Source organism: Gorilla gorilla, chromosome 13 (genome assembly GCF_029281585.2).
Source record: "Gorilla gorilla gorilla isolate KB3781 chromosome 13, NHGRI_mGorGor1-v2.1_pri, whole genome shotgun sequence".
NCBI lineage: Eukaryota > Metazoa > Chordata > Mammalia > Primates > Hominidae > Gorilla > Gorilla gorilla.
In genome coordinates, this window is record NC_073237.2 from 59,961,065 (window position 1) to 59,986,596 (window position 25,532).

Genomic DNA, 25,532 nt, shown 5'->3' on the forward strand with positions numbered 1-25,532 from the left:
TACTTTCAGAATGAAAACGGTAAACATTTTAACATGGTAATTGGGGATAGCAGGAGCTGATGGAAAGAAAATCGGGATTGTTAGTATTTCTCTATCCGTCTAGCACGCCAGACAGGGCCAGTCTCTCCGGTTGGGGGCACTGCGTGGGCAACAGCGACCGCGCCTCCGAGCGGCGCACCGTGAGGGCGCGCGTCTGCGCTGGGGCCTCGCGCGCGTTCCACGATGAAGACTGCGCATTTGAGTGTCCCTGGCAACGCCACGCTTCCGCCTTCTGGAAGCCTGCACTCCAGCTTCGAGTGTGAGAGACCCGTCCCGGTGGGAGGGACCTGGGCTGGGGGGGACGGTAGGGGAACAAGGAGGTGGGACTGGGGAAGCTTCTGGGAACATTTGCTCTAGGTATTCAGCTAAACTAAGAAAAACTGGTCCAAGGCTCGGCACAAAAGGATCTTCTCATTCCAGTCCTTTCGCCCACGCAGGGAACGATGCCTCTGGAGGTGGTGGTGGAGCTGCAGATCCGGGCGGTAAGAGATCGATGAACTCCCCCTCCTTAACCTCAAGTCGGACTCTAAATAGTCTCAGGTGGTTTTCAACAACCCTCCCCTACATCCCCCACTTACCACAAACACATCATTATCTTCTGGGACAGATCGTACCTTTGTCTTTAAGATTCTCCATATTGGTTTTCCCTGACTTCCTAACCTTTAATTCAGCTCCACCTGTTCCCACTTTTTTTTTTTCTGTTCTAAAGTTAACATGTTTCTTATCTTTATCATGAATTTTTTATTTCTTTTCAAACAACCCTGCATTAAGTCCAGGTAGAATTTATTTTCTTCTCCTGGATAAAGATTTGTGAAGGGATTTTAAACTTCTTTAAATAACCAGGGAATAATTTTAAAAAGCTCCATCACTTCCTGATTATTTGCCAACTCTATGAACCAATCAGATATTTTCTATGCTATTTCCCCTTAGTGATGGCTCTGGCTTGCTGATTCCAAAAGGGAAATCAATCAATCAATATTTTGTAATTACCAAATCTTTCCTAAGTGAAGTGTTGTGGCAGAGTGACTCCATGGTTTCTACTTGGGGGTCTGTCACTCCCTCTTATTTCAGTTTCCATTTTCCAATCCTTCTATGTAGTTAGTAACAGAATATCATGCCGCTTTTCCTCTAGGGGCTTTTCTACTGGCTATGATTACAAGCACAATGCTAACAGGAAATTGTCATGGAATCTGGTTGTCCTCCATACAATTGGCAAATGGTGTAGTTTCATCATACATGTGGGTGTGAAAGGTGATCAACATTTCCTGGATTTGTCCCACTTTGCTGACAGCAAATAGGGCTAGACCATATTAGTAGTGCTATACCAGTTTTAAGCTCTAAAAATTGTGCAGGAAGAAGGAACTCTTGAGAAGCTAAGTGATAAATCTGCCTCCCTCCTCAAGGCAAAAATTAAGCAAGTTTTCATCTCACTTCATTCACCATTATTGGTTAATTTTATTTTGATTTTTAAAAGGCATTATTCAGTGTACAATTAACAAAGAAATCAGTTTTCTACTCTACTGTACTTAGGATGCTTCAAAAACATCAGGTGAAATGATCTATGCTTTAAGAGCCAGAAAACTCAGGCCCCAGCAACTAAAACAGAGAATTCCAAAATTGTAATTACAAATCAGATGGTAAGCCTAATTTCATGCCCCTAATATTGAGATTTGTGGACACTGCAAGAGGAAATATCATTTGCTTCCAAATATCTGGCTTGAATATTGCTGCAGTTAAAACAAAGGATCTCGCTAAGGTTAAACAACAAACCCAAACCACTTAGAGCTTCACAGTTTAGCTGCTTTAGCAAGTGAAGAGGTAGTCGGTATTCAGGATGTTGTGGGAATGCAAATGATTTGATTTTGAGGCATGGCTGTTCCTTTTTCAGTATGCCCCTCACTCTGAACAAGCTCATGCTTTCACTCAATCTAAAACCTACTTATCACAGCCATTCTCCAGGTTCCGAACCTCAGTATGGCAGATCAAAGTCCATAATAATTTCTATTTATAAATGCCAAAATAGTCATTAAGATTATCTGAGGATATCACTTCCATAGGTAATTTAAAGGACTTCTTTTCAGGTAGAGCAGCACTTAAAGCACATACCTTCTCCAGTCTTTCTGGGTCAAAGAATAATGAGCAGAGTCCACCCTGCGTTTGGTGGTCTTTGGTCTTATGATTTGGGGAGGCACCATGGATGAACAGCTTTAAATGTAAAGGGCAATGTAAACAGAAATTTTGGAGTTTTATCTTGTGCCTGGTATAGCAGCAGACTCCCATGATGAATTTCAAGTTAAATACTGTTACCTAAAATGTGCTGTACCTCAGAAAACGGAATTCCATGTGAAAAACTGTAGCATACAGGTATATACGAGAAAGCTTATGTTCTTGCATTGAGAAGACGTTCCTTTTCCCCACTTTATTACCCTGGTAGAGGAGCATTATTCTTTATTCAGTGGAGATGACTGGCAGCAGGGCCCCATCTCCTGTCATACTGGTCACTGGCATAATATGTGGTCAGCCTATTCCCAAACTTTCAGTTCCTCTAACTTTCCCCAGCAACTTAGTTTCTCTGCCCTCTCTCATGCCATGTTAGGTCGTAAACAGAAATAAGCATGGGGCCATGTCCCATTCTTCCTTTTCTATGAGCATCTTAGATATGCCTACCTTTTAAGTGATTCCTCTTTAAGCAAGTTCTTGGCTTTTTCTCTGAATGCTAAAAGACAGTTAGGGAGTAGTGGGAAATACATAAAGATCTTTTGAGGGGTGGAGGGAGAGGAGAGAAAGACAAGTATTATAATCTCTTTTCCCACTACCCGATCCACAAATATGGATAGAGATAATAAATTATAGAGATAATAAAGTAAAAAAGCTTACCAAGAAAATCAGGATTAAGAAGAAATCTCCCAACTGTGGCAACAGATCTTCAGGGAATAAACTAGAAAAACCTGTCTTGGACTTTAAAAATACTGTTTAAAATCTACCTCAGGAAAAGGACTAGGATTAGTACATGACCTGTCTGCATGTATATTTACAGAATGAACATCATGTTTCTTTCTCGAAGTTCAGTTTACAAGTGGTATGTTGATTTAGGGATTACCACAAAACACAAATCTTACTGATACCAACTTTTAACAGCAACAGTATAACCACCTCAGCTTGTTTTCTTTGCAGTTGTCCTGGAGACATAAACAGTTGTTGAATAAATATACAATAGAGGATTTTTTGGGTTTTTTTGCTTTCCCTAATATGGCTGTGTTCAGTAATGGCCAGCGTGTGCTCCAGCCTAGCAGCACATCAAGATCATGGGACACCTGAAATCCCAAAGGAAGCCTGAAATGCCTAAGAGGGACAAGCGGGATGGCTGCTGGTTTAGGTTGGCATCATCGAATGTGGAAACCTTCAGACTTCCTGGTGCCATAATCAATGAGATGGTGTCATCGTTGACTCCACAGTAAAAAGAGGACCGGAGCATTATGGGGTGAGAGCCAGCAATAGTCCACGATGCTGTACTGCATGTAGCCCAGAAAAAAGCCAAAAGCTACGTCGGTGACATTGTGCCGCCCCAGCATGACCCTGGATAGGCCCAAGACGAAGGCCCACAGAACCACCAGCACCCTCAGTGGAATGGCCAGCACCAGGTGGTTCAGGATGAACCTCGACATCAGGGCGGCCCTTGTGGCATGGCCCGAGGGGAAGGAGTACTTGTCCACCGAGAGAGTGACAAACATGTCCATCTGGTTGTGGGCCGGGCGGCGCCTGCGGACCAGCCCTTTGATCAAGGCCACCAGCAGCAGGTCCAACAGCAGGGCGAAGAGCAGGTTCATCAGCACCTCGCGCCCGGCCCAGCTGTCGCTCCTGCACAGGCAGTAGAGGGTGCCCAGCAGCCAGGGGATGCCGTGTCCCGAGATCTCCAGCAGCTTCATAAGGGGTCGCACGCTGCCCCACGACGAGCTCTCTCCCGCGCACACCCCCAGCTTCTTGGACAGCCACAGGTCGATGGCCAGCAGGGAGCGCAGGGCGATGCCCAGGAAGGACGGGTTCAAGTCCATGCGGTCCTCCTCGGGCAGCGGAGGCGCGGGCGACTGCGAGGGGCCTGCCGCGGCCAGGGGGAAGGAGCCGCGGCGGTGAACTGGGCTCTCCGATGCACGGAGCCGGGCGCAGGTGGGGTCCACGCCCGTAGCGCGGCTGGTGAGCAGGGACTGGAACTCAAACCTGCTGCCGCCGCCACCGCCGCCATGGGCTGGGCTGCCGGGGCTGCTGCTGCTGCTCGAAGCGGAGACGCCCAGCGGCCGTCCCTCGATGCTCCTCCGGGGACTTGGCATCGCGGCTGGCGGCCCGGATCCCGGGACCTGGCCGGACCAAACAGAGGCTTCCCGGCCCTGCAGCCTCTTCCGCTTCCGCACTACCATCCCGGAGGGGCGGGGAGAGGAGCCGGCGAGAGCGCGATTGTGACACCTGGTGGAGACGTGGGGGAGGGAATTGGAATTTCCAATGTGAGGAGAGCAGAGGGGAGGATGTTGGCATTGGGAGGTACAGGTGAGGGAGTGAGGTGATGGGGAAAATGTCAGTGTCTGTAGGAGCTTAAGAGAAATAGAGCCCCGTGTAACAAAACAAAGCAAAGCCTGTTTTCTTTCTCTTGTTTGTTGTTTTCTTTCTTTTTAAGATTTCTTGCCCAGGAGTGTTCCTGCCTGGCAAACAAGATGCGTACCTCGGGGTCTACCTCATGAATCAGTACCTGGAGACAAACAGCTTTCCCTCTGCGTTCCCCATTATGATTCAGGAGAGCATGAGATTTGAAAAGGTGATCTTGACTTTCTCATTGGCTTTTGTTGTCTGAAGATAACCTAAGAGTTCTTATAAAGAACAGAGTTCTTACAGCATTATTTCGTAAATTTCATTTTTAAAAAAATTATCCGAAAGCACTTCAGCACAATGCAAAACCGCAGTCGGCCTTGAAGCAAAACCACAGTTGGAACACTTGCTTTTGTAATGCAGGTCTGAGCCAAGTTCTGTCAATCTAGTGCTAAATACCTTGGTTGATGTTTCCTATTCTTGGAACTCCCATGGCATTTTTTAACTGGAGCAAAGAGAGCATTTCTGAATGTTTTTGGAGGTGTTAGAGGTAGTTGCATTACATTTATGAAAGGGATTATTAATAAACTGTGGACCTTAGAAAAAACTGTGTTAGACCAAGAAAAATAACGAAAAAAAAATAATGAAATTAGTTAAATCCTGTAACTAAAATCCTGTAACAAAAAGGCTGTTCAGATTTACTGTTTCCTCAGATCATACCTAGATTATTTAGCTACAGTGATAAAGGCTAGATTCCATTCTGGTGAATAACATGGTGATATAAATAGTCAAAACATTACCAGCCTTCTTCACACTAAACTATTCATAGAATATTGATATTATTACTATGTCATCACTGACAATCTCTTAACATTTTTGTTTTGGAATTTGGAGATGGAATCAGTTTTAACCTTAATAAGTCTAATGATTTTGCCCCAAACAATGTCATTGAGGGAGATCTGGGGAGAAGGAAGGCTAAAGAGTAGAGCATGTCACCTTTTTTTAAAAAATTATACTTTAAGTTCTAGGGTACATGTGCACAACGTGCTGGTTTGTTATATATGTATACATGTGCCATGTTGGTGTGCTGCACCCATTAACTCATTCCCCCCACCCCATGACAGGCCCCCGTGTGTGATGTTCCCCACCCTGTGTCCAAGTGTTCTCATTGTTCAATTCCCACCTATGAGTGAGAACATGCGGTGTGTGGTTTTCTGTCCTTGTGATAGTTTGCTGAGAATGATGGTTTCCAGATTCATACATGTCCCTACAAAGGACATGAACTCATCCTTTTTTATGGCTGCATAGTATTCCATGGTGTATATGTGCCACATTTTCTTAATCCAGTCTGTCATTGATGGACATTTGGGTTGGTTCCAAGTCTTTGCTATTGTGAATAGTGCCGCAATAAACATATGTGTGCCTGTGTCTTTATAGTAGCATGATTTATAATCCTTTGGGTATATACCCAGTAATGGGATAGCTGGGTCAAATGGTATTTCTAGTTCTAGATCCTTGAGGAATCACCACACTGTCTTCCACATGGGTTGAACTAGTTTACTGTCCCACCAACAGTGTAAAGGTGTTCCTGTTTCTCCACATTCTCTCCAGCACCTGTTGTTTCCTGACTTTTTAATGATCGCCATTCTAACTGTGTGAGATGGTATCTCATTGTGGTTTTGATTTGCATTTCTCTGATGACCAGTGATGATGAGCATTTTTTCATGTGTCTGTTGGCTGTGTAAATGTCTTCTTTTGAGAAATGTCTGTTCATATCCTTCACCCACTTTTTGATGGGGTTGTTTGATTTTTTCTTGTAAATTTGTTTAAGTTCTTTGTAGATTCTGGATATTAGCCCTTTGTCAGATGAGTAGATTGTAAAAATTTCCTCCCTTTCTGTAGGTTGCCTGTTCACTCTAATGGTAGTTTCTTTTGCTGTGCAGAAGCTCTTTAGTTTAATTAGATCCCATTTGTCAATTTTGGCTTTTGTTGCCATTGCTTTTGGTGTTTTAGTCATGAAGTCCTTGCCCATGCCTATGTCCTGAATGGTATTGCTTAGGTTTTCTTCTAGGGTTTTTATGGTTTTAGGTCTAACATTTAAGTCTTTAATCCATCTTGAATTAATTTTTGTATAAGGTGTAAGGAAAGGATCCAGTTTCAGCTTTCTACATATGGTTAGCCAGTTTTCCCAGCACCATTTATTAAATAGGGAATCCTTTCCCCATTGCTTGTTTTTGTCAGGTTTGTCAAATATCAGATGGTTGTGGATGTGTGGTATTATTTCTGAGGGCCTCTGTTCTGTTCCATTGGTCTGTATCTCTGTTTTGGTACCAGTACTGTGCTGTTTTGGTTACTGTAGCCTTGTAGTATAGTTTGAAGTCAGGTAGCGTGATGCTTCCAGCCTTGTTCTTTTGGCTTAGGATTGTCTTGGCAATGCGGGCTCTTTTTTGGTTCCATATGAACTTTAAAGTAGTTTTTTCCAATTCTGTGAAGAAAGTCATTGGTAGCTTGATGGGGATGGCATTGAATCTATAAATTACCCTGGGCAGTATGGCCATTTTCACTATATTGATTATTCCTATCCATGAGCATGGAATGTTCTTCCATTTGTTTGTGTCCTCTTTTATTTTGTTGAGCAGTGGTTTGTAGTTCTCCTTGAAGAGGTCCTTCACATCCCTTGTAAGTTGGATTCCTAGGTATTTTATTCTCTTTGAAGCAATTGTGAATGGGAGTTCACTCATGATTTGGCTCTCTGTTTGTCTGTTATTGGTGTATAGGAATGCTTGTGATTTTTGCACATTGATTTTGTATCCTGAGACTTGAGCATGTCACTTTTAAAAGTCTGGAAAGTGATGCCCAGAAAGTGACCTATCTGTTTCAACCTGAGGTTGACAGCAGAGATGAAGATCAATTTTCTGAAGGGCTAAGGTTGTATGTAACATTTTTATAAATCATAACCTATTAATTTAAATGAAGAATGTACCAAACTGGCTGGATAAGTGAGGAGAGAAATAAATGGCTATTACCTTGGAACATATACTCAGAATCTAAAGGAACTTAGTTCTTCCATTTAGATGTTAGAAATGGTAAAAAGTTGGTGGTAAATATGCGGTCTTTCCCCCATCCCAATAATTTTCTTATTAGTTATATCAATTTTGAATTTGCTCTGTAGAAGCTTTTTTTTTTTTTTTTTTTTTTTTTTTTTTTGAAGACAGAGTATTGCTCTGTCACTTAGGCTGGAGTGCAGTGGCAAGACCTTGGGGCACTGCACCCTCTGCCTCCCAGGTTCAGGCATCTGCCACCACACCAGGCTAATTTTTGTAGTTTTAGTAGAGACAGGGTTTCACCATGTTGGCCAGGCTGTTCTCAAACTCCTGGCCTCAAATGATCTGCCCGCCTTGGCCTTCCAAAGTGCTGGGATTATAGCATGAGCCACTGCATCTGGCCTGTAAAAGTCTTTAAAAATATTTTTAGAAGAAGCCCAAAGATACAAAATTGTAGAAGCATACAACTAGATAACTCCAACCTCCTTGATTTGTCAAAGAGAAGAGTGAGCCTGAGTCACATTTCAGATGCCACTATGGCTCTGTTGAAAAGCTGTACATTTGAGATTACTAGTCAAACAAATCATGGAACCACTTTTTCATTTTATAAAATTCAGTCAATTAATTGTCCTCTTGCATGACTTGTTTGGGTTCATATTCCTTTCTTCCTGTTGGTTTTAGCTTCCTTGTATCTGTTCCCTTCTCTAGCTGCAACTACTTTCAGCAGGTAGTGAAAAAAATTTTCTTTTCCTCGGATCTTCTGTTTAATTCAAAATGGAATTTTCTGAAGCATTTGGGTCAACAAGTTACTCATAAGAATATATAAGTCATTGTGTAAACAGTTCATGTTGATTATTTACTCCCCAAGATCATACTTGAGAAAATCCTTAGATATGGATATATTAGTTTCCTAGAGCTGCTATACAAAAGTACCACAAATAGAGTGGCTTAAACAACAGAAACATATCGTCTCACTGTTCTGGAGGCTAAAATTCTTGAAATTAGAGTGTGAGCAGGGACATATTCCTTTTAAAGGCGCTAGGGAAGGACCTATTCCAGGCCTCTCTCCTAGTTTCTGGTATAGTTCCTTGGCTTGTGGCAGTGTAATTCCAATATTTACATGGCATTCACTCTGTGTGTGTACTGTTAAAAAAAATTGGGGGTGGGGGAAGTCATTAGGCTGGGGCAGCTCCAGTGCTTTAAATTCCTATGTAAGCAAACTGAAGCCCAATGTAAATAGTAAAGCTAGAGACATTTACCAAACAGATGCCACCAACGAACCTCTAACTAGAGATTTTACCAATAAGAAACTGCCAACTAACCTTTAGCTAGAGACTTTACCTATCAGAAACTGCCAACTGATCTCTAACTAGGGTCTTTCCGCTCCAATAAATTAAATATATTTTCTTTGTCTTATTTTCATGTCAGCCTGTAAAAGCTTGCTGCCCATAATGCAGCAGCGGAGGTCTCTGAACCTCTTTTAGTTCTGAGTGCTACCTAGTTTATGAATCGCTCCATGCTCAAATAAATTTAATTTTGCCTAAAGTTTTTTTCTTTTCTTTTTCTTTTTTTTTAAAAAACAGTTTCTGTGCTCAAATTTTTGCCCTTCCTAAGGACACCAGTCTTATCAGAGGCCTACCCTATCCCAGTATGATCTTAGTCTAATTTAAGTAATTTTATCTGCAGTGACCCTATTTGCAAACTAAGGTCACATTCTGAGATACTGGGTTTAAGACTTCATTCCATGAATTTTTGGGGGGACACAATTCAACCCATAACAATGGGTAAAATGAAAGGATTGTTAAAATAATTTAGGCAAAAAAAACCCACTTACCCACATTTGCTTGATAAATCCAAGTCAGTAGGACAAAAATTGATTATATGAGACACTTTCATTTTTGTTTAAGTTTGAATACCATTTAAATCAGAACTTTAAAGCCTGAAATCAAGCTCTGCTGAAAATGTTTTGTTTTTCTTAGGGCCTAGAGCTTAGGGGGATAGACAGGGTGTACCTTTATTTCAATCCTATCCCAGGCCCTTTTATTTCAAGAAGAAAATATAAAGATTTGGCAATGGCTAGACAGATATTACAATGTTTTTCTTGTGCTTCAAGATACACTTAAAACTTTTGAGACTCTTCTCTTTTCCTTTTCTTATTCTATAGGAGTGTAGCTGCTAGTACTTAGCTTTTGTTTTGTGTTACGCATAGGTAATATTTCTTTTTATGTTCCTTTTTAGCACAACCAATTGCTTGGAGAGAGAAACCATTCATTCAGTTAACATTTAATGATTATCTGTTGTATACAGAATGTTTTTCTAGGTAGTCAAACAAGACTCTGAGGTTGATTCAAGTTGGGCTTTTAGCAACAAACAGTAGAGCTAGGTCAAGTCGATGATATTTTTAGCATGTGGTAGATTTAGCTAATTGAAATTTTCTTGCACTTCTTATTGTTGTGTTAATTATCCTTCATTTATTCTATAATCACTTTTTGAACTTTTAATCAGACACCTATTAAAGGTGCATCTGCTGAATTCTAAAATGTTATGTGACTGGATTTTACATATGTTAACTACTTGGAAGAATATAATTTACGGCTCCTTCCTTCCTTCTTTCCTTCCTTCCTTCCTTCCTTTCTTTCTTTCACAGGGTCTCACTCTTTCTCCCATGCTGGAATGTGGTGATGCCGTCTTGGCTCACTGCAACCTCTGTCTCCTGTGCTCAAGTGACCCTCCAGCCTCAGCCCCACAAGTAGCTGGGAATACAGGCATGAGCCACCATGCCCAGCTAACTTTTGGATTTTTTGTAGAGAGAGGGTTTCACCATGTTGCACAGGCTGGTCTCAAACTCCTGAGCTTAAGCAGTACACCCACCTCGGCCTCCCAAAGTGCTAGGATTACAGGTGTGAGCTACTGCACCTGGCATTTACAGTTTCTATATGCACTTATTAATACAACTTTGAAAATTTATTTTCCCTATTTTTCTCTGCAGGTATTTGAAAGTGCAGTAGATCCTGGAGCTGTAGCAGACCTTTTGGAAAGTAGGTACTCTGAAAAACAAAACAAAAAACCAAAAGACTATTGTGTGTAATTCACAGATTTAAAACTCTGCTCTTTTCTAAACTGTGATATGTTCATGTTTGATAAATATTTACTTCAAGACAGCCTACGTAAAATTTGAATCACATTTTTGATTCTGTTACATACCCTTTTCTATATATAGATGGGCTTGGCTGGGCACGGTGGCTCACATCTGTAATCCCAGCACTTTGGGAGGCCGAGGCGGGTGAATCACTTGAGGTCAGGAGTTTGAGACCAGCCTGGTCAGCATGGTGAAACCCCATCTCTACTAAAAATACAACAAAATTAGCCGGATGTGGTGGCACGTGCCTGTAGTCCCAGCTACCTGGGAGGCTGAGGCAGGAGAATCGCTTAAACCCGGGAGGCGGAGGTTACAGTGAGCCGAAATCATGCCATTGTACTCCAGACTGGGTGGCGGAGCAAGACTCCATCTCAAAAAAAAAACAACAAAAAAACAAAAAAACTAAATATAGATGGGCTTTGATGGATAGTATGATTCTGTTTGGTTGTTTATTTATAAAAATTGTTTTTATGTGTTTCATTAAATTAGAATATTTTTATCACCACAAAAAGCAGCCCTATGCCCATTAGCAATCACTCCCTATTCCTCACCAGCCCTCCTAGCTATAGGTAACCACTAATCTTTCCGTCTGTATAGGTTTGCTTATTCTGGATATTTCATATGAATGAGATTATACAACATGTGCTCCTTTGTGATTGACTTCTTAGTGTAATGTTTTCAAGGTTCATCCATATTATAGCATGTGCCAGAACTTAATTTTTTGTATGGCCAAGTAGTATTCTGTTGGATGAATATATCACATTTTGTTTTTCTAGTCATCAATTGATGGACATTTGGGTTGTTTCTACTTTTAGGCTATGATGAATAATGATGCTGTGAATATTTGTGTATAAGTTTTTGTGTGAACATATGTCTTAATGCCTCTTGGGTATACCTAGGAGTGAAATTGCTGGGTCATATTGATACAGGAGTGCTGGGAAGAGAAGAGAGTGGTACCTTTAAATGATATGGACAGGGGAAGGGAAGTGCTCGGTACAGGAAGGGTGTGGTACCTGGCTAGGGCTCCATCCCCACAGACCTAGGTGAGGACAGGCACTCCTGCTTTCCTGCCCAAATGTTGCATTTCCCAAGACCATCCTGGCCCACCATGCCCCCATCCTGTGCCTGTAACAGACCGAGACCCTAGCAAGGCAGAGACAGAAGCGGCTGGACATCGAGAGGAGTACATTGGCACTGGCAGAACGACACGGAGTTTGGCCGGGGCAGTTGGAGCAGAGCCGAGGCTGCCGAGCGGCCCAACTCCAGGGGAAAACCATCTCCCTTCTGGCTCCCCCATCTGCTGAAAGCTACCCTCACTCAATAAAACCTCACACTCATTCTCCAAGCCCATGTGTGATCCTATTCTTCCAGTACACCAAGGCAAGAAACCTGGGGATACAGAAAGCCCTCTGTCCTTGCGACAAGGTAGAGGGTCTAATTGAGCTAACACAAGCCACCTAAAGACTGTAAAACACACCCACTGGGGCTTCACGAGCTGTAAACATTCACCCCTAGATAGTGCTATGGGGTCGGAACCCCACAGCCTGCCCCTGTCTGTCTGCTCCTCTAGAGGTTTGAGCAGCGGAGCACTGAAGAAGCGAGCCACACCCCCATCGCACGTCCTGAGAGGGGGAAAAAGGAGCTTTTCCCATTTCAATGTGGTAACTGTATGTTTAACCTTTTAAGGAAGTTTCACATTATTTACCAAAGCAGCTGAATCATTTTACATCCCACCAGCAATGTATGAGGGTTCCATTTTCCCACATCCTGGCCGACACTTGTTATTATCTGTCATTTTGACTGGTAGTCATCTTTGTGGGTGTGAAGTGGTATCTCGCCATTGTTTTGATTTGCATTTCCCTGATGGCTAATGATGTTGAACATATTTTCATGAGATATTTGGCCATTTGTGTGTTTTCTTTGGGGGAAATGTCTATTCAGATCCTTCGCCTACTTTTTAATGAGGTCATTTGTCTTTATTTTTTTGTTTATTTTGAGACAGGGTCTTGCTCTGTCACCTAGCCTGGAGTGCAGTGGCACGATCATAGCTTACTGAAGCCTCAACTTTCTGGGCTCAAGTGATCTTCCCACCTCAGCCTCTGAAGTAGCTGAGACTATAGGCGCACAGCACCATGCCTAGCTATTTTTTGTTTTTGTTTTTGTTTTGTAGAGACAGGGTGCCACTATGTTGCCCAGCTGGTCTTGAACTCCTGGTCTTAAGTGATCCTCTCTCCTGGGCTTCCCAAAGTGTTGGGGTTACAGACATGAGCCGCTGTGCCTGGCCTGTAAATGTTCTTTATATATCCTAGATACAAGACCTTTGTTAGATAGATGATTTGCAAATATTTTCTCCCATTCTAGAATTGTCTTTCACTTTCTTGATGGTATTTTTTGAAATGCAAAAGTTTTTAGTTTTGATGAATTTCAGTTTATCTATTTTTCCTTTGTTGCTTGTGCTTTTGGTGTCATATCTAAAAAACCATTGCCTAACTCAAGGTCATGAAGACTTACATCTATGTTTTCTTCTAACGGTTTTATAGTTTTGGCTCTTACATCTAGATGATTTATACTGTGTTGATTTTTGTAGACAGTGTGATGTTGGGGACCAACTTCATTCTTTTGCATATGGATATCCATTTGTTTTAGCACCATTTGATAAAAGACCATTCTTTCCCTCATTGAATTGTCTTGGTACCCTTGTTGAAATTCAGCTTACAGTAATGTGAGGGTTTACTTTTAGGGTCTCAGTTCTATTCTATTGATTCATATGTCTATTGTTATGCCAACACACAATCCTGTTACCATAGCTTTGTAATAAATTTCAAAACCAGGAAGTGTAAATCTTCCAGCTTAGTTTTTCTTTTTCAAGACTGCTATTTTGGTTCACTTGAGTTTCCTTAAGAATTTTTCAATCATCTTGTCAATGTCTGCAAATAAGCCAGCTAGGATATTGATAGGGATTCCATTGACTGTAGATCAATTTGGGGAGTATTGTCACCTTAACAATATTTTTGAAACATGAATGTGGGATGTGTTTCCATTCATTTAGGTTATTTTAAATTTCTTTTTCCTTTTTTTTTGTGGGGGGGGGACGGAATTTCACTCTTGTTGCCTAGGCTGGAGTGCAATCGTGCGATCTCTGCTCACTGCACCCTCTGCCTCCCAGGTTCAAGTGATTCTCCTGCCTCAGCCTCCCAAGTAGCTGGGATTACAGGCATGCACCACCACGCCTGGCTAATTTTGTATTTTTAGTAGAAAACAGGGTTTCTGCATGTTGGTCAGACTGGTCTCAAACTCAGGTGATCCGCCCGCCTCGGACTCCCAAAATGCTGGGATTACAAGTATGAGCCACCGTACCCAGCCTTTAAATTTATTTTCAATGATGTTTTGTAATTTTCAGTTTACAAGTATTGCATTTTTTGGTTAAATTTATTCCTAAGTACTCTGAAGCTGTTGTAAGTGGAATTTTTAAAAATTTCATTCTCAGGTTTGTTCAAGTTTATAGAAATCCAATTGATTTTGTTTTTGTTTTGTTTTTGTTTGAGACAGAGTTTCATTCTTGTTGCCTAGATCTCTGCCTCCCTCGTTCAAGCAATTCTCCTGCCTCAGCCTCCCTAGTAGCTGGCATTACAGGCATGCACCACCACACCCGGCTAATTTTTTGTATTTTTAGTAGAGACGGGGTTTCTCCATGTTTGTCAGGCTGATCTTGAACTCCCGACCTCAGGAGATCCTCCTGCCTTGGCCTCCCAAAGTGCTGGGATTACAGGCGTTAGCCACCGCGCCCGGCCCACAATTGATTTTTATATACTGATATTTTATCCTGAAAACATACTGAACTTGTTTATTAGTTTTAGTAGTTTTTTGCTGATTCCTTAGGATTTTCTACATGCAAAATTATGTCATCTGCAAGTAGAAACAGCTTTACTTCTTTTATAGTTTGTACGCATTTTATTTCATTTTCATGTCTAATTTCCCTGGCTAGAATCTCCAGTACAGTATTGAATTAGAAGCAGTGATAGTGAGCATCCTTATCTATTTCCTGATAGTAGGGAAAAAGCATTCAGTTTTTCACCATTAGTTGTAATATTAAAATATGGTTTTTTATAAGTGCTCTATATCAGGTTGAGGAAGCTCCTCTTTATTCCTAGTTTATTGAGTTTTTATCATGAAGTAATGTTGAATTTTATCACATGCCTTTTCTACATCTATTGAGATGATCATGTGATTTTTTATCCTTTATTTCATTGATATGTGATTTTTAGATATTAAACCAACCTTATGGTATATAAGCCTTTCTATATGTTGCTGGATTTGGTTTGCTAGTATTATGTTGAGGATTTTGGGATTTACAATCATAAGAGATATTGGTCTGTAGTTTTGTTTTCTTGTTATGTCTTCATCTGGTTTTGGTAATGCTAACTTCATGGAATCTGTTGGGGTATGTTCTGTCCTCTTCTCTTTTTTTGGAAGAGGTTGTGAATAATTGGTGTTAATTCTTAAGGTAGTATTTACTAGTGAAGCCATCAGGACCTGGGCTTGTCTTTGGGTTGTTTTTTGATTACTAATTTAATCTCTCTACACATTATAAGTCTCTTCAGATTTTCTGTTTCTTCTTGAGTCAGTGTTATTAGTTTGTGTCTTTTCAGGAGTTTTTCCATTTCATTTATCTAATTCATTGGCATAAAGTTGTTCATAGTATTCCCTTAAAAATATTTTTATAGGAGACCCCATCCATACAACAACAACAACAACAATTAGTGCGGTATGGTGGCATGTGCCTGTGGTATTTGCTTCTCAGGAGGCTGAGGTGAAAGGATTGCTTGAGTCAGGGAGGTTGAGGCTGCAGTGAGCTGTGATCGTAACACTCTACCCCAGCTTGGGTGACAGAGCAGGACTCTGTCTCAAAAAAAAAAATTATTTCTACGCCGGGCACGGTGGCTCATGCCTGTAATCCCAGCATTTTGGGAGGCCAAGGCGAGCAGATCACTTGAGCTCAGGAGTTCAAGACCAGCCTGGCCAATATAGTGAAACCGTGAAACCGTGTCTCTATCAAAAACACACACACACACACACACACACACACACACACACACACACACAAGCTGGGTTTGGTGGTGCTTGCCTGTAATCCTAGCTACTTGGGAGGGTGAAGTGGAAGAATTGCTTGAGCCCAGCTGGGTGGCAGAGGTGGCAGTGAACTGAGATTGTGCCACTGCACTCTAGCCTGGGCGACAGAGCAAGACTCCGTCTCAAAAACAAACAAACAAAAAATTGTTTCTGTAAAATCAGTGGTAATGTCTCTTCTTTCATTTCTGGTTTTAGTAATTTGAGTCTTTTCTCTTTTTTCTTGGTTAGTGTAGCTAAAGGTTTGTCAGTTTTATTGATCATTTTAAACAACCAACTTTTAGATGTATTGATTTTCTGTGTGCTTTTCTGTTTTCTATTTCATTACTTTCTGCTTAATCATTATTATTTTCTTTCCTCTGTTTGCTTTAGGTTTCGTTTGCCCTTTTGTTTTCCCAGTGTCTTAAGGGTGAAAAGTTTGTGGATGGTGTGACTTTTATTTACATTTTTAAGCTTTATGAAATTTGCAACTGAGATGTTACTCAGGTGAAAGAATTAGGACCAAGGTCACAGATAATAGCAGAATATAGAGAAAGGACCAGACATAAGTACCAAGTGAGCTGAGGCCATCCTGGGTAGAAGTCAGAATGGGAGCAGGCTAGGTCTCAGGCTGACATACCAGGTAGATTGAAGAGTTTGACATTAGGCAAAGAGTGAGTAAGTACCTACAGAGGTAGCATAGGTTAGGGTAGTCACTGAGCAAGTATGTGTCTCATGAAGCTATCAAGGCAATTGGGTATAAAAAAATGATGCCTTTGGCATTTGACCTTTAAAAAGTAGATTCAATACCCAAGTTGATTTCCTGCATTTATATTTCTACCTGAATCTTAAAAAGCAGGAAGGTGAAACATCTCTCTGAGATGAGTCACATCTGTAAGAACACTGATTCTCTCAAGCCTCTTTAAATTCAGAAAAAAAATTCAGCATTTCAAATGATCCTGCAAGAATTGGGATATTTTCATTTCATTTCCCAATATTAACCCTGGGAGGTGGAATGAAGCATAAAAGGACATAAGAACAGTTCTCTAGGTCACTCATTAATGATTTCTTTTGTCCTTGATATTTAAAGCAAGTATGAATTACGTGATGCCATTCCAGAAGGCAATTAAAAGGTGTAGTTATTTTATCAAGCATCCTAATTAACTTGCTCTGTGGAAGAATAGGATTTTTCAATGAAGTATCTTGTGGATAAGAGGGCAGGCCCTGAGAACAGACTACTTGGGTTCAAATACAACCCTGTCACTGTTAGCCAGTGTGACCTTGTCCACATTACTATAGTTTCCTCTTTGAGATTTAGTTTCTTCATTCATAAAAATGAGGATAGCCATTGCATTGGACTCATAGAGTTATGATGAGAGTTAATTGACTATATAGAATTTAGAGCCTGACCATAATCAAAAAATCAAAAAATAGTAGATGTTGGCGTAGATGCAGTGAACAGGTAACACTTCTACACTGCTGATGGGAATGTAAACTAGTACAACCACTGTGGAAAATAGTGTAGAGATTCCTTAAAGAACTAAAAGTAGAACTATCATTTGATCCAGCAATCCCACTGCTAGGGTATCTGTCTACCCAGAGGAAAAGAGGTCATTTTATGAAAAAAATACTTACATACGCATGTTTATGCAGCACAATTTGCAATTGCAAAAATGTGGAACCAATCCAAATGCCCGTCAATCAACGAGTGGATATAGAAACTGTGATATGTGTGTGTGTGTGTGTGTATTTATATATTCCATTATATATATGATGGAATACTACTTAAGCATTAAAAGGAATGAATTAATGGCATTAGCAATGACCTGGATGAAATTGGAGACTATTATTCTAAGCAAAGTAACTCAGGAATGGAAAATCAAACATCGTATATTCTCACTCATAAGTGGGAGCTAAGCTATGAGGATGCAAAAGCAGAAGAATGACATAATGGACTTTGGGGACTCAGGGAGAAAGGGTGGGAAGGGAGTGAGGGATAAAAGACTACAAATGGGGTGCAGTGTATACTGTTTGGGTGATGGGTGCACCAAAATCTCACAAATCACCACTAAAGAACTTATTTATTTATTTATTTATTTATTTATTTTTCGAGATGGGGTCTCGCTCTGTCGCCCAGGCTGGAGTGCAGTGGCGCGATGTTGGCTCACTGCAAGCTCTGCCTCCCGGGTTCACGCCATTCTCCTGCCTCAGCCTCCTGAGTAGCTGGGACCACAGGCGTCTGCCACCACGCCAGGCTAATTTTTTGTATTTTTTGTAGAGACAGGGTTTCACCAAGTTAGACCAGGATGGTCTTGATCTCCTGACCTTGTGATCCGCCCGCCTCGGCCTCCCAAAGTGCTGGGATTACAGGCGTGAGCCACGGTGCCCACCCAAGAACTTATAATCAAACACCATCTATTCCCCAATAACCTGTGGAAATAAAAAAATTAAAAAAAAAGAATTTAGAGGCTGAATCAAACTAAGTGCTTAAATTACTATTGGGGTGATGGTTGGCAAATACATATTCCCTCCTCTCACTTTGAAAGCCTAAAGTTTCAGGCTGTCTTGGTTTTTAAGTTTCTTGGCATTAAAGTTTTGTCCTATAAATTCAAATTTTTTTCGTAAATCTACAAAGTTAGAGTTTTACTTTTGTTGTCCGTTTAAAATGTTTTCACGGCTGGGCACAGTGGCTTATATCTGTAATCCCAACACTTTGGGAGGCTGAGGTGGGCAAATCACCTGAGGTCAAGAGTTTGAGACCAGCCTGGCCAACATGGCGAAACCCCATCTCTACTAAAAATACAAAAAGTAGCTGGGCATTGTGGTACGTGCCTGTAGTCCCAGCTACTCGGGAGGCTGAGGCAGGAGAATCGCTTGAACCTGCAAGGTAGAGGTTGCAGTGACCCAAGATCGCACCACTGCCCTCCACCCTGGGTGACAGAGTGAGGCCCTGGTTCAAAAAAAAAAAAAAAAAACGAAAATGTTTTCACTTGTTATTTTGTGAGAATTATCTTTATTGATTTTTTAATTGTTATAATTGCACCAACCTAATATATCATTTAAGTTATCTTAAAGATCTGAATTTTGTTCTTGTCCTTATTTTAATTTTATTCTTGTCATTGTACATAGGTTCGCTATTTCTAAATATATTTTGAACTCAAGAAAAGTTTAAAAAGTTTTATATATATATATTTTTTGTTGGTTTGTTTTGTTTTAAGATGGAGTCTCACTCCATTGCCAAGGCTGGAGTGCAGTAGCACAATCTTGGCTCACTGCAGCCTTCACCTCCCAGGTTCAAGCAATTCTCCTGCCTAAGCCTTCCGAGTAGCTGGGATTACAGGCATCTGCCACCATGCCTGGCTAATTTTTGTATTTTTAGTAGACACGGGGTTTCACTATGTTGGCCAGGCTGGTCTCGAACTCCTGACCTCAGGTGATCCGCCCACCTCGGCCTCCCAAAGTGCTGGTATTACAGGCACGAGCCACCGTGCCTGGCCTTAAAAAGTTATATTTTATGTATAATTTGTATAGTCATATTGCACAATGTTGTAAGCAAGATAAACTTTTGTATGTTAATGGATAGGATAACAAGTGGATTTTGAATATTTAAGATGAAAATTTCATTGTTATTTTAGAGCTCTATGTATGTATACACTTATTTATTTATTGTATACACTTTTAGGAGACAAATATTGCATGTTTTTTTTTCAACACTTTTCAGGAGGTGAAATGCTTTTTTTTTTAACTTTTAGGTTTAGGGGTATATGTGCAGGTTTGTTATATAAGTGAACCCGTATCATGGGGATTTGTTGTACAGATTGTCACCCAGGTATTAAGTCTAGTATCCAATGGTTATTTTTTTCTGATCCTCTCTCTTCTCCCACCCTTCACCCTCAAGTAGGCCCCAGTGTGTATTGGTCCCCTCTGTGTGTCCATGAGTTCTCATCATTTAACTCCCATTTTTAAGTGAGAACAGGCTGCATTTGGTTTTCTCTTTCTGCATTAGTTTGATAATGGCCTCCAGATCCTTCAAAAGACATGAATGCTTGTTCTTTTTTATGGCTAGTGAAATGCTGTTTTTATAATTCTGTTATTCTCATTCCACTCTCTTGATTGGTTAATTCTAGAAATACCTGATTTGATGTTGGTTTGGCAGTTATTTTTAATTATTATTTTTATTATTATTACTATTAAATGGGTTTTATGACAGTTTAAAACTTAATAATTATTGAAAGACTGTGGCAATTTTTGGAAGTATTAAAATCTCATTTTTTCCTTTTTAGGCTTCCTAACCAGGTTTGAATTAATACAGCTAGTTCCACCAGGTAATGTGCCAGTAAATACGTTTCTAAATTAGCTTAATATAATTTTAAAATAAATTTGGCCTGTCAAAATGGGGACTGTACTTAATAGTTGTGTTTGAAAATAACATACAACTTTATATGTCTATAAGTTTATATAACACATGCCTTTTTTCTGCCAATCTATTAAATTTTGTCTATTTTCAGAATAATAACTTTATGGTGTTTCATGGCAGGGAGCATAACTTAAACAGACTCCTTGTCTTTCCATTTTTTAATAACTTTATCTAATTATTAAATAATTTTTTCGGTCCTGGCTTAGCTGATTTCAAGTTTTGGCCTTTGGCTGTGTTCTAATTTGTGGGGTGTGTGTGTGTGTGTGTGTGTAAAACCCTAAGACATTTTCATTGTTAGATGCTAGAACAGGGTTGGTAAACTATAGTCCCCAGCCAAATCCAGCCTGTAGGCCATTGTTGTATGGCCCATGAACTAGAAATGGTTTCCACATTTTTTATTGCGATTTAAATCATATATAATTCGTTATTTTCAAATGTAGAATTCAGTTGGTTTTCGTATGTTCATAAGATTGGACAGCCATCACCACTAATTCCAGAACATTTTCATTACCCCAAAAAGAAATTCTGTATTTATTAGCAATCATTTCCCATTCCTTCCTCCTCCAGGCCCTGGCCACCACTAATTCTGTCTCTGTTGATTTTCTCATTCTAGGCATTTCATATAAATAGAAGCCTACAATATGTGGCCTTTTATATCTAGTTCCAGAACATTTTCATTACCCCAAAAAGAAATTCTGTATTTATTAGCAATCATTTCCCATTCCTTCCTCCTCCAGGCCCTGGCCACCACTAATTCTGTCTCTGTTGATTTTCTCATTCTAGGCATTTCATATAAATAGAAGCCTACAATATGTGGCCTTTTATATCTAGTTTCTTTCACATAGCCTAATGTTTTCAGGGTTCAGCCATGTTGTAGCATGTATCAGATTTTAATTCCTTTTTGTGCCTGAGTAATATTCTTCTATATGGATTGGGTAATGAGGGCTCTACCATTGTGAATGGGTTAATCTATTCATGGATTAATGTACTGATGGGTTATCATGGGAGTCAGACTGTTGGCTTTATAAGAGGAGGATGAGAGACCTGAGCTAGCATGCTCAGCACCCTCACTATGTGATTCCCTGTGTCACCTGGCTACTAAGCAGAGTCCCCACCAGCAAGAAGGCCCTCACCAGACACAGCCCCTCAACCGTGGACTTCTCAGCCTCCATAACTGTAAGAAATAAATAGCTTTTTAAAAATAAATTACCCAGTTTCAGGTATTCTGTTATAAGCAACAGAAAATAGACTAAGACATTTCTACTTTTTGGATGTTATAAATAATGCTGTTTTGAATATTAATGTACAAATTGTTGTATATTTGCTTTTAGTTCTTCTGTGTATATACCTAGGAATGGGGTATATGGTAACTGTTTAACTTTGTGAGGAACTGCCAAACTATTTTTGGTTTTTACATTTTTAAATGGTTGGAAATAATTTTTGAAATGAATGTTTAGTGATATGAAAATTATATGAAATTCAAATTTCATTATTCATAAATACAGGTCTTTTTTGAACATAGCCATACTCATTTGTTTAAGTAGTGTTTATAGCCACTTTTGCAGAACAGTGACAGAGGTGAGTAGTTTTGAACAGATGGCCTACAAAGCCTAAAACGTTTAGCAGTCTGACCCTTTACAGAAAAAGTCTGTGACCCCTGTGCTAGAATCATGAGATTCTAGGAGGAAGCTGTTCTGTGGTACTTTTGCTTTGCAGTGTGTCTTGAGTGACATAAGACCTGAGCTGGTGAGAGAGGTTAGGACCTGCCACCCAGTGGCACCAATTCTCATAAATAGCCTTTCAGTATAGCTATCTGGTGATTTTAGGGTTGTTGGCATAGAAGTGTGTGTGTGTGTGTGTGTCTGTGTGTGTGTGTGTGTGAGAGAGAGAGAGACAGAGAGAGAGAGAGAATACTGAAAACTCAGAAAATTCTCCTCTGATCTCTGCTATTACGCATTTCTGCTTTTTTTCTTTCTCAAAATGAAAACAGCTTCATAATTTTTACTTGTAAAAAGCATTCCCAAATCACGTAATCCTGAGAGAATCTTTATTTATATTTCGATGAACATATTTCTTGATATTTCTCTGTAGATAGAAGAACACATAGATATGGAATTTTTACATAGCATACTTTTTTTTCTGTTATTAGCTTTCCCACTTGTATGTCACCATTATATTGTTGTTTAAATTTTTTAAATTTAATTTTATTTTTTATATGTATTTTTTGAGAGAAGATCTCACTCTGTCACTGAGACTGAATGCAGTGGTATGACCTCCTGGGCTTGAGCAGTTCTCCTGCCTCAGCCTCCCAGTAGCTGGAACTACAGGCATGCACCATGCTCAGCTAATTTTTTTTGCAGAGATGGCATCTTACTATGTTGCCTAGGCTGGTCTCAAACTCCTGGATGCAAGTGATTCTCCCACCTTGGCCACCCAAAGTGCTGGGTTTATAGGCATGAGCCACCATGCCTTGCCTATGTTGTCATTTCTAAATGCATAAATCTACATCTTTTTTTTTTCAAATTGATATTTTTGAGACAGAATCTAGCTCTGTTGCCCAGGCTGGAGTGCAGTGATGCAACCTCAGCTCACTGTAACATCCACCTCCCGTGTTCAAGTGATTCTGTTGCCTCAGCCTCCTGAATAGCTGGAATTATGGGCGCCTGCCAATGCGTCCAGCTAATTTTTGTGTATTTTTTGTAGAGTCAGGGTTTCATCATTTTGGCCAGGCTGGTGTCGAACTCCTGACCTCAGGTGATCTGCCTGCCTCGGCCTCCCAGAGTGCTGGGGTTACAGACGTGAGCCACTGCCCCCGGCCTACATCATTATTTTGATAGCTATAAAGAATTTTATTAATTTACATATGTGTTTTTTATAGGTCTATAAACAGTATTTCCATAGTATTTTGGGTTTTACTTTTCTTACTTTACATTATTACCTATAGTTTACTTGTCATTTTCAATAGCTATGTATTTTTCCATAGTGGTGGTGTTATCCATAAATTAATATTGTTGAGCATTTAGATTTTCTTTTTTTTCACATTTTTATAAAAATATTTCTCTCTTGGTATATTTACAAATAATAGAATTACTAGATTGAACCATGCCTTTTAAACTGGGGTAAACTGATCCCCAATAAGGTTCCAATACTTCTACTGCATCCAGGAGTGCATGGCATGCCCCTTCCCCATATCCTAGTTAATGCTGGATACTGTCAATTGGATTTGTTGTGTTTGCAAAGTATGTCATGGCTCACACTTATAATCCTAGCACTTGGGGAAGCCAAGGCGGACGGATCATGAGGTCAGGAGTTTGAGACCAGCCTGGCCAACATAGTGAAACCCTGTTTCTACTAAAAATACAAAAATTAGCTGGGAATGGTATCAGGTGCCTGTAATCCGAGCTACTTGGGAGGCTGAGACAGGAGAACTGCTTGAACCCGGGAGGCAGAGGTTGCAATGAGCTAAGATTGCACCACTGCACTCCAGCCTGGGCCACAGAGCCAGACTCCATCTAAATAAATAAATAGATAAAAATATATTTTATCCTATTTTATGATCTATCTCCTTTGTAGATATGACTGTGACAACCTTAAATTTAAAACTTGTTAAAAATTTTCATTTTCCCATATTATGATTTGTTTTCTTTCTTTCCTTCTGTATAAAGTGACTGTCACTGTCCTTTGATTACTTATGGAGTGATGTCTGGATATAAATGTTGATTTTGGTATAAATTCTTATTTTTAACAATGTTTTAAATCAGTTATGCTTAAAACAGTTATATTTTCCCTGTTTTGTTGTATTATTTTGATGTTTTATGGTGTGTGCTTTTCTCTTTCTTAAGAGAGCATGGGAGAAGGAAGATGAGACTAGCAAATGTCTCAACTAAAGCAGAGGGGACTGAGGAGGCTTTTGATAGGGATCATAGTCCTGCCTGCTGTGGATATCACTGGAGCAGGTCAAGGGCCCAAGTGAAGTGCAGTGAACCCAGGAGTCTGTAGTTCTTTCTTCTGCTTCTTGGTTCTTTGGCAAAGGCTGCTGCTGGAGACAGAAAAGAACCCCAGTCTGTGAATTTAAGAATAGGTGCTTTTGGAGATGTCATTACCTTCATAGGTAGACGGAACTGAGCAGGTGCCTCCTGACTACTTTTCAGAAATTCTCACTGAATGTTTTTCAGCCTAAAAGTGACAGGCTGAAATCAGGGCATTGAGTTTTTTTCCATAAGTTTTTTATTCTTATTTGACCCAATTTTATGTTCAAACATATATCACTGCTGGCAAATTATATTTTAGTATGCTGAGAAAGTAGAAGCATGCCCACTTTGGTCTTATTTAATTTTACATGGATTTTTAAAAAGTTACTCAATACCTAAGTAATCTCACTATAAAAAATTTAACTAACACGAAAGTACGTAAAATAAAATGTCAAAAGTCCATTCAACAATCCCTGACAGATAATTACCATTAACAATTTGATGTGGGCCAGGTATGGTGGCTTGCGCCTGTAATCCCAGCACTTTGAGAGACAAAGATGGGTGGATTGCTTGAGCACAGGAGTTCAGCTACAGCCTGGGAAACATGGTGAAACCTCATCTCTACTGAAAATAAAAAAATTAGCTATGTGTGCTGGTGCGTGCCTGTAGTCCCAGCTACTTGGGAGGCTAGGGAGGTCACTTGAGCCAAAGAGGTTGAGGCTGCAGTGAGCTGTGATCTTGCCACTGCACTCCAGCTTGGGCAACAGAGTGAGACCCTGTCTCAACAAAACAAAACAGAACAAAACAATTTGATGTGTATCTTTTTAAACCTTCTAAAATGCATTTAGTACATTCAGCCAATCCTAAAATAAACACACATGCACGCGCATACCCTATATATAGTTGGACCTTCTGATTGTCAAGTTCCACATCCATGAATTTGGCTAACCATTACTCGAAAATGTAGTTAGGCCTATGATGGTTGTGTCTGAACCATGTACAGACTTTTTCTTGTCATTAGTCCCTTAACAATACAGCATAACAAATATTATATAACATTTACATTATATTAGGTATTATAAGTAATCTAGAGATGATCTGAAGTATGCAGGAGGATGTGCATAGGTTATATGCAAATATTACACCATTTTATTTCTTATTTTTAATTTTTTATTATTATGCTCTTTTTACCTTCGACCAACTCACTGCAACTACACCATTCTATATCAGGCACTTGAGCA

General features: G+C 40.1%; 1 protein-coding gene across 20 annotated transcripts in view; it reads left to right on the forward strand.

Annotated features, from left to right (window-relative positions):
* SPATA6L (spermatogenesis associated 6 like) overlaps window positions 1-25,532 on the forward strand; it is a 159,227-nt gene that overhangs the window by 12,925 nt on the left and 120,770 nt on the right. For 11 of the 20 annotated variants that reach the window (XR_008668434.2, XR_008668443.2, XR_002007386.4 and 8 more), the window contains exons 5-8: window positions 104-521; window positions 4,706-4,843; window positions 10,648-10,696; window positions 20,187-20,228. Coding sequence is in view for 2 of the 20 variants with exons in the window: in XM_019033780.4 (XP_018889325.3) it covers window positions 483-521; window positions 4,706-4,843; window positions 10,648-10,696; window positions 20,187-20,228 (268 nt within the window). In the remaining 18 variants the exon portion in view is untranslated. Of the gene's footprint in view, window positions 1-103; window positions 4,579-4,705; window positions 4,844-10,647; window positions 10,697-11,931; window positions 12,135-20,186; window positions 20,229-25,532 lie in introns of those variants that run through there. The other 9 variants (XR_010130218.1, XR_008668432.2, XR_010130219.1 and 6 more) reach the window with 6 other exon arrangements.